Source organism: Parasteatoda tepidariorum, chromosome 2 (assembly GCF_043381705.1).
Source record: "Parasteatoda tepidariorum isolate YZ-2023 chromosome 2, CAS_Ptep_4.0, whole genome shotgun sequence".
NCBI lineage: Eukaryota > Metazoa > Arthropoda > Arachnida > Araneae > Theridiidae > Parasteatoda > Parasteatoda tepidariorum.
In genome coordinates this window covers 63,734,008-63,749,099 of record NC_092205.1, presented here as the reverse complement: position 1 = coordinate 63,749,099, position 15,092 = coordinate 63,734,008, and the positions used below count along the sequence as shown (strand labels likewise).

The following is a 15,092-nucleotide window of genomic DNA, read 5'->3' as shown; positions in this document are numbered from 1 at the left end:
TTTGCGTGTTTTTAAATAACTTCAGAAAGTTTGTGTAACATAATTTATTAGTTTTAATATTTAAATGCACGCAATGCAATAAAAGAAAAAACTGGACTGAAAACTAACATGACCGCACTTGTATTCTTGAACTACACTAAATAATGAGTAGAAATTAAGCTAAGGATAAGAAAGATCTACAAGAGGCTTCCTGAAGAAGTACCCTTTAGAAAGGTAGAAATATGTTGATTATATATTTTTAAAGCTGTTAAACTTCTATCACAAATAGTATGTAACAAACAATATAAATCTTATACACTATTAAAATTCTGAATGTTCTAATCATGGAAATATAAAAGAATATCTAAATTTTGAAATGTAACTGTTTTTTGAGAAAATGCTGTTCTCAAAAAAGAAAATAATAATAAATACAATGCAGATGCATAGAAACTTATGTGACTAGCTATTGTTTAAAGTTAACTAGAAACCATTATACTGTGCCAACCTTACTTTGAAAAGTTAACAAAACATATTTTAAGGATAACAAAATCTAAGGGTGCTAGAAATTATGTCTGATGCAATGCATTTAAAATTCTTAAATGGTATTTTGAAAATCTTTGAAGTCATATGTTTCAATTTAGACAACACAAACATTATTAGACATTATTTAGACAATAACAAGAATTTATTAACTATATTCTCCAAAGTTATTTGCTTTGCAGAAATGTGTAAAACATGTACTAAAAAAATAAGTAGAATTGTAAATATGTTTATACATAATGCACATCTATAACTTTTCATATCACATCTTTTTCATCACAGATAGCTTTTTTGTATTTTTCCTTAGTCCTACAAGATTCTATGAACCAAATCAAAGCAAATATCAAATTACAAGCTCCTATAGCGTGAAACATCCAGTTGTAAGAACCTATCACATCTCGAAATAAACCTGAAAAAGAGAAGTCTTTTTCAGTCAATACAGAATGGAATGAGTGTGGAGTACAGAATGTACTCATTTTTCCCACAATTTATCAATGTAGAAGCCTGCAAACTTCATGCTACATTTTTATTCGATAAATTTTTTTATATATTGCTCTGGATGTTTTTAACTACATAAAAAAATAAAGTTATAGTTAAATCACGCTAAGTACTATATTTATGGAATATTAACCCCTTACCTGTTTTAATGCTGTTTGTATTTTTATTTTTTTTCTATCTCTTTTTACAAGCAATCTTTAAAATCTACAAGGGAGGTGTAGAGAACAAAATGATCAAAAACATGATGAAATGAAAGGATTAAACTGAAGTTTTACATGATGTCAAAAACTGTGTGCACGAAATACATCGCATAATATGTTAAAAACAGTTAACGGATTAAATCCTCATGTACTTATATACATGCTATATCTTTTAACTTGTTACTATTTTTTATGCATATTTTTCCTTGAAAACCTAAAAGGTAATACTTTAGTGAACTTTAAAAAAAGTATATGAAGTACATTAAAAAGTCATGAAATTTTTGATAGGAAGTAGTTACAAATTATTTTTAAATATAATAAATTTTTTGAAAGATAAAAGATCGCAAATTAAGAGCATGGTTTCTACTAACCTAGCAGCAAAACAACTTGAGCCCTCATTGAACCAACATTCATTAATCTTGACTCAATGCCTATTTTTTTCTGATATCAGCCTTAAATAGAATTGTTAGATTAACCAAATATTTTATATCCATTATTCCACCAGTATCTTATATAGAATTGTCCATTTGACCTGATATTTTACAACCACTTTTCAATCAATATCACCCTTATATAGAATTGTTATCACCCAATATTAAAAGCCATTCTAGGACCAATATTAAAAAATCTAGACATCCCAATATTGGTACCTTGGTGCATGATCTTATAGGACCTATATTGAGCCCAGCTTCCAAGTTAAAACTGTTGCTAGGGTAATTAAGAGCATGGAGAATGTCCCTCATAAAGAATAACAAACTAAGAAAGAGCGTGTAATAAATTTTAAGAAACTAAAAATTTACTTAATTTATTTTAGATGCTGATTTTCTAATGCTAAGTTTTAATTTAGTTCAGATATTTGTCATTTTCTAGTTCAATAAAAATAAGTAGTAGTTGGTACGAAAGTAAAGATTTTAAAAGCAATTTTCTGGCCTTATAAAGCCTAAAATAAATATTTTGCTGTTTTTTATGTCAATTTTTTTCTAGCTAAACAAGCGTAGTATATTTACTAAATTTTCTATAATTGCATGAAAAAAACTTGTTTAATTTTCAACCTAAAATTTGCTTATTATTCAATGAATGGAATATACTACAATTTGATAGGAAAGAGAAAGAAAACCAACAAAAAAAAAATATCTTACCTATAATACTTGGGCGTAACAAAGTACTAATTCCAGTAATAAAATTTGTTAATCCAATCACTAATGTTAGGTTCTTCAACCCCAAGTTGTCAGCTTGAATAACAAAAAACAATGTAATTGAACAACCAACTGCTAAACCTTGAATTGCTGCTAATACCAATACACCAGACAATTCATTTATGACGGGATACAAATGATAAATAATCCCTAAAATAGCTAAACTAAGGCACACCACATCCTTTCTTTGTACGTAATTACGATCAGTCACCCAACCTAAGCCAGCTCTACCGATTAAGTCGGTTAATGAAAACATTGATATGATGTAAACTCCTTTCTCTTCAGGTATGCCTTTGTCTTTGGCAAAATCTACTATAACCATAAATGTAGCATGCACTCCAAGAAAATAAACACACATAGTAATAGCTATTTTATAGAAAGCTGGATTTCTTAATATAGTAGACAAAGAGTGTTTAATACCTGTATCTAGTATTGGTTCATCATAAACTTTTTCTTTCTTTTTCATTACAAAAATTTGCTTATTATCTAATAGTTGAGTTTGCTCTTCAATATTTTTAGTGATTTCGCCATTCTTTGGCTTCTCGTGTGTGCCAGAAATGACATTGAGCTTTGAATATGAACCGCCAAACAGAACACTGTCGTTATTGCTGCCTACAGTATCCAAGCTTTTAATACCATCTGGTAATGCCTCCTTCAAGACAGCGTTATCTTGGTCGGGAAGATTATTCCCATGGCTTAACATTTTAATGGAGTTATTTTGGTTGCCATCTAGTTCGTCAATTTCAGAATCTTCTGGCTCAGCTTTAGGGGCTAAGGGAATTAGTGTTGCTGTTGTGGAATGTTTCGTTTCATTGCCACCAGATGTAGAAACACCAGAGTCCCTTTCTTCACAGGCCTTTTCTATGGAATTTTTTTTCGGTTTAGCCTTTTTCATCCATGGAGGTGCTTTTAACAAAGCAGATGCTACAATAGTGTTCATAATCACTCCACTTAACAACAAAAAGCTGTCTTTAAGATTGTAATTGTACAGTAACCATTCCATGACCAAAGGAAATATTAATGTACTAACTGATCCTCCAGAAAATGCAAAACCAATCGCTGTGGCACGATATTTCACGAAATATTGGTTGAGTATCACAATTAATAAGGTAGTAAGCATCCCAAATCCAAAACCTACAACACAAAAAGGGAAAAGATAAAAACTTTACTATGGAATTCAACATGCCATACATATCATTAAACCACGCCAAAAGCAAGAATCTGTCAATCGTCAAAGTAAAAGGTTCATGGGTTTTGGCGAGAAACAATGATACACAGTATTCAGGGTGCCCACTAATACTTATATTTTCCACAGTGAAATTTTTTTTTAATTCAATTTTTTTTTTTTTTTTTGACAGTAAGTCCATTGGCGTCTCAGGGGACCAATTTTTGAGGGTGATGAAATTAAAATGTACAGACAGTCAGAATAGCTCTCTAATTTTCACGCATAAGGAAAAATATTCTTGTGTCTGCTACATAGTTGTAAACCAAAAACATTTTTTAATCATTTTTGTATCTTTATTGTTAAACTTTACAAATAAACGGTGCAACTTTCTTTTGAACATGAATAAAAAAAATCTTGGTAAAATTAGAATTGATAATATTCACATTTAACATGATTAATTAAAATTTTACCAATATGTCATGTTATTTGAGTAAATGGTTTTTAAGCATATTAAACGTATAAACATATGTTGTGCTAAAAACGTGATAAACAAAGAATAATAAAAACTTAAAATAAACATGAATTCTTGATAAATATATCTTCAAGATATAGTTAGAAAGATTGTATTCATTTATATATGTTATAAAGTATTGAACTACTTGCATGCTGTGATATAAAATGCATTTAGAGCTTTAATCATAAGTCTTGTGTGGCTGAGACCCAATAAAAAAAATTACGTATCTATTGACAAAAGATACAAAAATTCTAAGCAATATTCTATTATATAATTTTTTAAATTTTTGGCTGTTTCTGTAATATAATTCCTATTATAAGCCAAATAATTTGCATGCTGTTACACCATGATGATATAAATATATCATTGATGATCTTTTTATTTTGGAGACTGCTCAAAATGGGTGATTAAGAAAATGAACACAGCTCAAAATGGGTGATTAAGGAAATGAACACAGCTCAAAATGGGTGATAAAGAAAATAGACATAAGATTATTACGTTTTTCGAACTTCTCCAAATGAATATTGTTCTTTTTTTAAAAGAATAAACTAATGGATCCACATAAATTTGTAATGTGATGACTAAATCATTTAATGCATTTTTTAATTTGTCTTTTGAAAATATTTTTAAAGTTAACAACCGTTTTTACGAGATTGACACGGGTTCTATAACTTTATAATAATGATATTAAATTTACTTTGTTAGGTCTTTAAAATCCACTTTATCGTTTTGTGATCTGAATACCAAGAGATCGCCTGTAAAAAATACATCTATAATATACTAGCCCCATAACGATTACGCTAATGTTTAAAAAAGTGAGAACGAAATTCCTCTTTTAGTTGTTAAATATTAAAATTTTTTTTTTTTTTTTTTGCTGTCTATTGTCTTTAACAGGAATTTTGTGCTGTGTTCATTTTCTTAAACACGCGTTTTCTTGCAGAGATCAGAAGAGCTCAGCCCGACTCGTTTACTGAAAAAAAGTTTCAGGTAGGCTCAAATTCATGATAAAATTTTCATCAACTTTTTATCTACTTTTAAACAAACGTTTGGTTTGGTTATTAAGTATAAAAAATTTATAAGGTATAAAACTTTACAGCGATCAGCTATTTCTTTTTGATGCTTTTCTTTATGAGGCTATCGCTAATTGTTTTCTTTTTTAATTTTTGTTTCAATCGTTTTCAATTTCAGATGGTTCAGTTTTTATCCTCGCTTTTTCTTTCACAGGTTAGCGATAGAAAAGGTTTTAATTTAGTAATTCCCTTGTTTTCACATTAAAGGCCAAGTGACGAGGTTGCATAAATTTGTAATTTAATAATCGACTTATATTTTGGGCTCTAAGTAGTCCAGTGCTTCTTGGGCTCGGACCTCCATCCAAAAGCGAGCCTGAGCTCATTTCTTATGCTCAGGATAAAAAGCTCATTGACGATAAATATAAAAAAAAAACTAAAAATATTTTTAAAAAATTAAACCATGTAAGCAAATATCAACACTTCATCTTTTTTGATTTTCAAGTACATCAATGGTAAGAATGGTAAGACACTGCTATAAAATCCTGGTTTTATGGGGGATTTTGCACCCTTTTAACTCCCTGAAAACATTATCTAACAAAGTTTATTAGTGATGAACATAAAATGTTTACTCACCATGAATTACCCCATAAAATATGTTTATCCACATTATGCTATCTGCAAAATAGCAACCTGCAACACCTACTGTACATATTATTCCCCCTATCATACAAGCTTTTCGTTGAGAAATATAATGTGTGATTATACTGGTAACAGGACCTAATACAAGAAAAGAAGCATGTATGAAATATTGTATAGATATTAAATCTTTATATAAAAGCATTGTAAAGTATATATAATAATTGAATACACTTGTTATATAAATCATCAGCATTGTACTACAAAACCTTTGTTAAAATGGCCAATTTTGAGGTAGTTTTGCGATAAACTACTTAATCGATTTTCAGAAATTTTTGTTCTGCTTAACTACTCTTCGTTTTGAATACTCTAGATAACTTCAATGTTAGTCCTTAGCTAATTAATCAACGCATAGATTATGATTTAAAAAAAGTACTCTTTTTCTTATATTTAAGTCAAACAAATTAGCGTAGCTTAACCTTTTTCTTACGGCTAGTATAACAGGTGGACCAGAAAGGCGGGCTTCATCATACAAAGCACCGTAAACAAAGGGTTAAAGGAAATACTCTTATTTATTTATTTTTAAATAAAATAGTGAAAATTAAAGTTTGAAATCTTTGAAGATGTTTAAGTATTAAGGAAACATCCAAACTTCGCAAAACTGACAAGTTTGAAGTTTATTTGACGAATATTTAGTTATCAAAGGAATTGTGGTACCGAATTTCTTAAATGATGGTTTTCAATAAATTCGGAAATTTCTACTTTTGACCCTAAAATTTAAAAGATTTTGTTTTAACGAAGTATAGACTTTTTATTCACATTAAGAAAATTGGCTAAAAGAATTTGAATAAATTTGTATAATAAATGGAATAAAACCAAAAATAAAACTTTTTTTTTTTTATTTGTGCTGTAGATTTCAAGAAAAATTATCTTTCAATGGGGGTTAAAAAAAAAAAAAACAAGCAATTGTTTACAAAACACATTTAAACTTTTTTTTAAAGAAAAGGAATTTAAAATATAGATTTATTTTTTTTATAGTATCGATATAAAGAAAGCTTCTGTGAAAATATACTAAACAAAAATAAATCCATATTTTAAGTTTCTTTTCTTTAATAAAAGTTAAAATGCGTTTTTTTTTTATTATTATTATTATTTTATAACCGTCGTTGAACGGCCAACCCAATTTTATGGGTTTACGACTACTAATATTCAACTCTGTAGTCTTGTAATTTGGAACCTAATCCAGAAGGCAAGGGAACTCCTGGATCCAGTATTGGGAGAAATTTGCCTTCGTGGATTACTTTTTTTGATGGAGCTAACCCGTATTTGCGTTACATGGGGAAGACCACGAGATCCTCCCACGGTTAGCCTGACGGCAAGGGGACACCAAACCATGATCCGTCTACCACTGAGGATATTTTACGTCAGCGCTATGGTTGGTGCAAGCCAAATGCGGAATTCGTATCAACTGGGATACGAACCCGGTTCGCCTCATTGGAAGGCGAATGCTCTATCCCCTGAACCATCGCGGCTCAAAATGCGTTGTTTTTTTTAGATCCGTCGTTGAACAGCCGACCCAATTTTTGGGTTTACAACCATTAATGTTCAACTCCGTAGCCTCGTAATTTTGAATCAATCCAGAAGACAAGGAAACTCCTGGATCAGTACCCCCAGAGGTATTGATTTGTTATGGGAACATGGAGGACTTTGTGATTCGGCAGATTTAACGTGCATCAGTCACCATTTACGACACGGGGAGTCTTCGGCCGGCGAGGATCGAACCCACGACCTCTTGGATATGGGCCCAGCGCCCTACCGACCAGGCTATCCCGNATTTCACGAAATATTGGTTGAGTATCACAATTAATAAGGTAGTAAGCATCCCAAATCCAAAACCTGCAACAAAAAAAGGATAAAGATAAAAACTTTATTATGGAATTCAACATGCTATACATATCATTAAACCACGCCAAAAGCAAGAGTCTGTCAATCGTCAAAGTGCAAGGTTCATGGGTTTTGGCGAGAAACAATGATACACAGTATTCAGGGTGCCCACTAATACTTATATTTTCCACAGTGAAATTTTTTTTTAATTCAATTTTTTTTTTTTTTTTTGACAGTAAGTCCATTGGCGTCTCAGGGGACCAATTTTTGAGGGTGATGAAATTAAAATGTACAGACAGTCAGAATAGCTCTCTAATTTTCACGCATAAGGAAAAATATTCTTGTGTCTGCTACATAGTTGTAAACCAAAAACATTTTTTAATCATTTTTGTATCTTTATTGTTAAACTTTACAAATAAACGGTGCAACTTTCTTTTGAACATGAATAAAAAAAATCTTGGTAAAATTAGAATTGATAATATTCACATTTAACATGATTAATTAAAATTTTACCAATATGTCATGTTATTTGAGTAAATGGTTTTTAAGCATATTAAACGTATAAACATATGTTGTGCTAAAAACGTGATAAACAAAGAATAATAAAAACTTAAAATAAACATGAATTCTTGATAAATATATCTTCAAGATATAGTTAGAAAGATTTTTTTCATATAAAGTATTGAACTACTTGCATGCTGTGATATAAAATGTATTTAGAGCTTTAATCATAAGTCTTGTGTGGCTGAGACCCAATAAAAAAATTACGTATCTATTGACAATAGATACAAAAATTCTAAGCAATATTCTATTATATAATTTTTTTAATGTTTAGCTGTTTCTCTAATATAATTCTTATTATAAGCCAAATCATTTGCATGCTGTTACCATGATGATATAAATATATCATTGATGATCTTTTTATTTTGGAGACTGCTCAAAATGTGTGCTTACGAAAATGAACACAGCTCAAAATGGGTGATTAAGAAAATGAACACAACTCAAAATGGGTGATTAAGAAAATGAACACAGCTTAAAATGGGTGATTAAGAAAATGAACACAACTCAAAATGGGTGATTAAGAAAATGAAAGCAGCTCAAAATGGGTGATTAAGAAAATGGACATAACATTATTCCGATTTTCGAACTTATCTAAATGAATATTAATTTTTTGAAATTAATATTCATCTTCTTCTCTAAATGAATATTAAATTAATCTTTTTAAAGAATAAACTAATGGATCCAAATAAATTTGCAATGTGATGACTAAATCATGTAATGCATTTTTTTTAATTTGTCTTTTGAAAATATTTTTAAAGTTAACAATTGTTTTTACATGGTTGTCACGGGTTCTATAATTATATAATAATAATATTAAATTTACTTTGCACAAGATCTTTAAAATCCACTTTATCGTTTAGTAATCTGAATACCAAGAGATCGCCTGTTAAAAATACATCTGTAATATACCAGCCCCATGATGATTATGCTAATGTTTAAAAATGTGAGAATGAAATTCCTCATTTAGTTGTTAAACTGAAGTTAAATATTAAAAAGTTTTTTTTTTTTTTTTGCTGTCTATCGTTTTAAACAGGAATTTTGTGCTGTTTTCATTTTCTTAAACACGCGTTTTCCGGTAGAGATCAGAAGAGCTCAGCTCGGCTCGTTTACTGAAAAAAGGTTTCTGGCAGGCTCAAATTCATGATAAAATTTTCATCAACTTTTTTACTCTTTTTAAACAAACGTTTGGTTTAGTTATTGTGTATAAAAATTTACAGCTAACCGCTATTTCTGTTTTATGCTTTTGCTTTGTGAGGCTAGCTCTATTGTTTTCTTTTTTTAATGTTTGTTTTAATCGTCTTGAATTTCAGATTATCCAGTTTTTATTTTCACATCAAAGGCCAAGTGACGAGATTGCCTAAATTTGTAATTTAATAATCGACTTATATTTTGAGCTCTAAGTAATCCAGTGCATCTTGGGATCGGACCTCCATTCAAAAGCGAGCCTGAGCTCACCTCTTATGTTCGGGATAAAAAACTCATTGACGATAGATTAAAAACTATACATGACAAAAAGAAAAGAAAAAACTATTCCTGACAAAACTTTATCTAACAAAGTTTATTAGTGATATATATAAAAAGTTTACTCACCATGAATTACCCCATAAAATATGTTTATCCACATTATGCTGTCTGCAAAATAGCAACCTGCAACACCTACTGTACATATTATTCCCCCTATCATACAAGCTTTTCGTTGAGAAATATAATGCGTGATTATACTGGTAACAGGACCTAATATAAGAAGCATGTATAAAATATTGTATAGATATTAAATCTTTATATTAAAAAAAATCTAAAGTATGTATAATAATAATTAAATACACTTATAATATAAATCATCAGCATTGTACTACAAAACTTTGCTAAAATGTCCAATTTTGAGGTAGTTTTGTGATATAAACTACTTAATCTATTTTCACAAACTTTATTCTGTTTAACTCCTCTATTCGTTTTGAATAGTCTAGATAACTTAAAAAAGGAATTTTTTTTATGTATATACCTATATATTTAAGTCAAGCAAATTAGCGTAGCTTAAAGGAAATACTCTTAATTTTTTTTTAATAAAAAAGTGAAAATTAACGTTTGCAATTTTTGAAGATGTTTAAGTATTAAGGTAACATCCCAACTTCACAAAACTGACAAGTTTGAAGTTTATTTGAAAGGAATTGTGGTACCGAATTTCTTAAAGGATGGTTTTTAATAAATTCAGAAAATTCTATTTTTGTCATTGAAATTTAGAAGATTTTGTGTTAGCGAAATATAGACTTTTTTTATTCACATTAAGAAAATTGGCTAAAAGAATTTGAATAAATTTGTATAATAAATGGAATAAAACCAAAAATAAATTTTTTTTTTTAATTTGTGCTGTATATTTCAAGAAAAATTACCTTTTAATGGAGATAAAAAAAAACAAGCTATTGTTTACAAAACACATTTAAACTTTTAGAAACTTTTTTTGTAAAGGAAAGGAATTTAACATATAGATTTATTATTTTTTTTAATAGTATCGGTAGATACTATAAAGAAAATTTCTGTAAAAATATACTAAACGAAAATAAATCCATATTTTAAGTTCCTTTTCTTTAATAAAAGTTAAGATGCTTTGTTTAAATAATTTCTCCCCCCCCCACCTCTTTGAATGTAATTTTTCTTGAGATCTGCCACTTAGTTATATTATTTAGATTAGAGACTACGCCTCCCACTTGCTTTTACTTATCAATCCTTAAAACTGTGCAGTTCTTACTGTTTGCGTTCTAGAATAGATTACCGATCAAGTGACAAAGAATCGTGACATTGGAGTGGATTGATATTCGTTCATAATAAAAAACGAGACTTGATTTTATTAATAGCTAGAAATTTATAAGTTAATTCCTCTTCAAACGTAGAAATACATTGCTGCAAGAAGTTACAATTCTTCTGCTGCAAGAAATTACAATTCTACTGCTAAAAGATTTCGCTTCAACTGCATAACTTTTTTTTTCTAATTTCGAGAGAGAAAAAAGTAACCAATCTTTTAAAAGAATGCTAGACAGAAATAAGTAGAGCAAAAAGAATATCCAACCTATTATTTTAAAGTTCATCATTTTTGTAATGTTGGTAATTATTTTGTGCATCGCAAAGTGATGACGGATTAAATAATATAAGTATAATCTAATTTAGTCTATTTCATAAAACAATAATAGATAAAAGAAATTTATTTTATTCTAATTTTCTTTCAATCTTTAGCAAAATAACATGAAAAAAATAATAATTTTAAGTTAAAATATTCTTATCTTTCTTCTCCTTATTAATTTCTTTCTCTAAATTCTATATTATCTAGACTCGCAGAATTTTCCGAACTTATTAGAGTGGTTCTCATGAGCAAAAGGTTAAAAACCTTTACCCAAAACAGATGAATTTCATTATCAGATTCATCTCGAAAAAAGCAAGTATTAAAATTTATGGAGGGTTCATACAAATGTGATCATTTGAAACTAAAGTAGCATCAGAGGGAAGAAAATATCCAATTAGTTGAAACGCAAATTTACTAATGCTACTTTTATCGAGGCACTTCTTAAATCACTGCTACTTTAATAGATTAAAAATTTAAAGTAGAAAAAAAAAAAAACAGGAAGTTATTTTCATTTTATAAGCATGTTGTATGCAAATTGTGGCGGTCAGGATAAAATAGAAAAAATAACTAATTTCAAAGAAAAAAATTTAAAAAAGAACATCTTAACTCTTTAAATGAGATATTGATAATAAAATTCTGTGTTGAATCTAAAGCATTTTTCTTGTACTGGGGCGGAATTTTAATTAGGGCTTGGGAACTGGTTGAACTAAAAAAATTCATATTTCAGAGAATTTACTCAATGTGAAAATGTGGCTTATTATTACGTTACCTTGTTAACTATTTTTATTTTATTCACGACATTTTCGCGAACAAGAAATTTCTGTGTTTACATGGCCAATAAATGATAGCGTTTTGTAAGGTCATTTTCTAGTTTAGGTCTACTAAGAATTTATTGAAATAAACTTGAAAATGAGATGTATATTAAAATATTATTAGCATTTTTTTTTTCAAAAAAACTAAACTGCTTAAAATATAAGCGTAGTATTAAAAACATTATGTTTGTCCTTTTTAGATTTTTCCAAAAAAATATTTTTTCTATTAGAATTATATAAACACTACTTTTAATTAAACATTAAAACTTTCTGCATTAAATATTTTATATGTTCTCCATAGTAAGTAAAATATTTTGTTGAATAACTGAATTTTAAAAATATGCTGTTTTGTTTTAACAGCAGGTTTTCGGAAATTGTGTTTAAGATGTAGAATATCAGTATCTTTAACATAACGTAGAAAAGCAAGTTTTCTGAAAATTTTCTGCTCTGATCTTGAACTTAGCTCAGTTTAATATAGGCGAAGAAGTGTGTAATGCCTACCATACTGAAAATAAAAGATTCAAAATATTATATTTTGTTTCGATTTAAATTTTATTTTCTCTGTTTGTTAGGAACTAGAGTGTATTTATGTATTCCCCAGTCTATTTGTTGTTTTCTTCAAAAATTAGCATAACACCGTTGTTATTAAGGAAATTACCCCAAAAAGAAATTTTAAAAAAATTCCTATCTAGTGTTACTTTCTAGCTTGTTAAAAAAAGTTTAAAATATAAGTTTAATTGAAATACACGCGTACAAAATGTTTTTTTAATTGGAATTCTGAAACTACAATTACAATTTCGATAGCAAAAAGGACTATAATGTTAAAAAAAAAGTATAATAATTCTACTGAGAGAGGTAATTTTTGATCGTCATTTAAGTTCCTTCAGAAATAATGAACGTTTACCAATACTTTACTTTTTAGAATGCTTTTAAGCATAAGTTCAACATCAGTTTCTTAGTCTTGGTCATCTAATTTCAGTACTTGTTTACAAGGGTTGTTACAGTACTTGTTACTTTCAGAACTAGTTACATGTGGGGACACAGCATTTTTGTCATTGCATAGGGACCAGTTATACCGGAGGGCCCAGACTTGGTTGATAAAACAAAGCAATTTCTATTCTATTTTTAGTAATTTTAATTGAAAATTACTAAGAAATACAATTTTTTTTATTGTTATTATAGACTAAGTTTTGCATAAAAATTTCTTTTTATAAAGGATACCGAAAGTTAATAAAAATTATAGAAATTTTCATTGATTTTCGTTTTCAGAAAATATGAAACAAATTTTTTCACTTCTTTAAACATTGATTTCGTGGGATAAAAAATAAAAGCAAACATTTCAGCACTATTTTCTGTAATTAAAATTACAAAAATTGCAGATAAAATATTTGTTGATTATAAATTTACACTATTTAACAAAATATTCATATTTTTTCTAAGGTATCTTCTTGCAATTTTATTTCATTAAAATTTTTCTTATCAAATTATATTCTTAGCTGTTATATTAGAGCAATCATCATTAAAATATGTTCTTAAATACTCTACGTTTTAATTTAAAGTTGCGTTTATTTCTTCAAACTGTTCAGTAATAATAAAAATCTTGTTTTTTTAGAGTGATGAAAAAGTGGGACGCAGTAGTTTGATGTTTATGAATTTGAAAAACAAAAAATTACAGCTAAAAAGTTTTTTTTTAGTAACATTTGAATAACCTTTAAACAAACTGCCTAGTTAACTTGCTTGAGGATATATATATCATTAAAATTAAAAATATAGCTTTCTTAATTATAACAGACCTTTTCGCCATTTATCAACTCCACTATCATTATTTCCCGTTATCCAATATAAAGCTTTTGAAAAAGAAAGCAAAGCCTGACATAAAAACGTCAATACTTTAATAATTTGTTGGATTTGATTTAGAGACTAGTTACTTTTTACATACAGAATTATATATTCACCTATTTTATAGGCTGGGAGCCTGTTCTAATTCCCCGAATTCTTAATACATTGTGTCTCTTTTAATTCTATCACAACTTTTAGAAAAATAAACTTTTCAAACTATGTCAACTCTCCATCAATCAATCGAATATGTTTTCTTGTTAAGATATTGCATAACACAGAAATAGGCATTTTATGATGATAATTCAGTATCATTAACCTATCGAATGTTCAAAATGAGTATAATTTGTACATAAAGCCTAAATAGATTATGAATAGTTACAGAAAAAATATCCATAACCATAGCACAATCAATGAAATGCCATTTCTATATTTTAGAAGAAATATTGTTCTAAAACCAGATAAGAAGTTGGGGAATAAATGGAAGCATTCCAATATACAAAGAGGTCAACGTTATTTTTCCTCGAATTCTTAGAACATTCTTGTATTTCTTATTAACTCGAAGCAGGTGCTTTTTGAAAGGAAGTTCCAAATGAAGGCAATTAACAGGGGCGTCACTCCACAGGTGGGAATTAGTAACAATTTGGAGGTTTGAGATGTTGCTGTCATTTAAAGAATCATTTGCAAGAGTTTTGATTTTGTTTTTCTTTTAAAGGAATTCAGAGCAATGTGATTTCAAATTCTTGGGTTGTAATTATAGTTTAATAGATAAATTATACTCGCTGTGGTATCTTGTGATAGGTTTAAAGCTCAAACGAATAAGAATTCATCATTTTTAGCTGAAGTTTAACTGAAATTAACTCTCTTGAGTACAGACTACAGAATTTAGCGGAAGACGTTTTTCCTTTACTGAGCAATTGAGCAAAACCATTGCGTCGGAAGAGTAAGACAAGCGAGGTGACTGTCCTGGGCCCCAGGGGGGAGGGTGCACGAGTAATATCAGAAAGAATTTTTTTTTTTAATAATCATAAATTTTATTATTTTCTAAATTTATTTTCAAAATTCGGAAACTTTTTTATCCGTTTCAACAGTCTTAGATGGATATAATTAACGGCTATAACCAGTGTCTGCCGCAAGTAGACGAAA

General features: G+C 28.7%; 1 protein-coding gene across 3 annotated transcripts in view; it reads right to left on the bottom strand.

The window, feature by feature from the left end:
- Positions 1–15,092, bottom strand: part of LOC107455374 (monocarboxylate transporter 13) — a 50,980-nt gene that overhangs the window by 780 nt on the left and 35,108 nt on the right. For 2 of the 3 annotated variants that reach the window (XM_071177672.1, XM_043045370.2), the window contains exons 3-5: positions 5,736–5,879; positions 2,357–3,547; positions 643–928 (exon numbers count right to left, since the gene is read on the bottom strand). In XM_071177672.1, the coding sequence (XP_071033773.1) occupies positions 777–928; positions 2,357–3,547; positions 5,736–5,879 (1,487 nt within the window). In that variant the 3' untranslated portion in view covers positions 643–776. Of the gene's footprint in view, positions 1–642; positions 929–2,356; positions 3,548–5,735; positions 5,880–15,092 lie in introns of those variants that run through there. The other variant, XM_043045384.2, reaches the window with a different exon arrangement.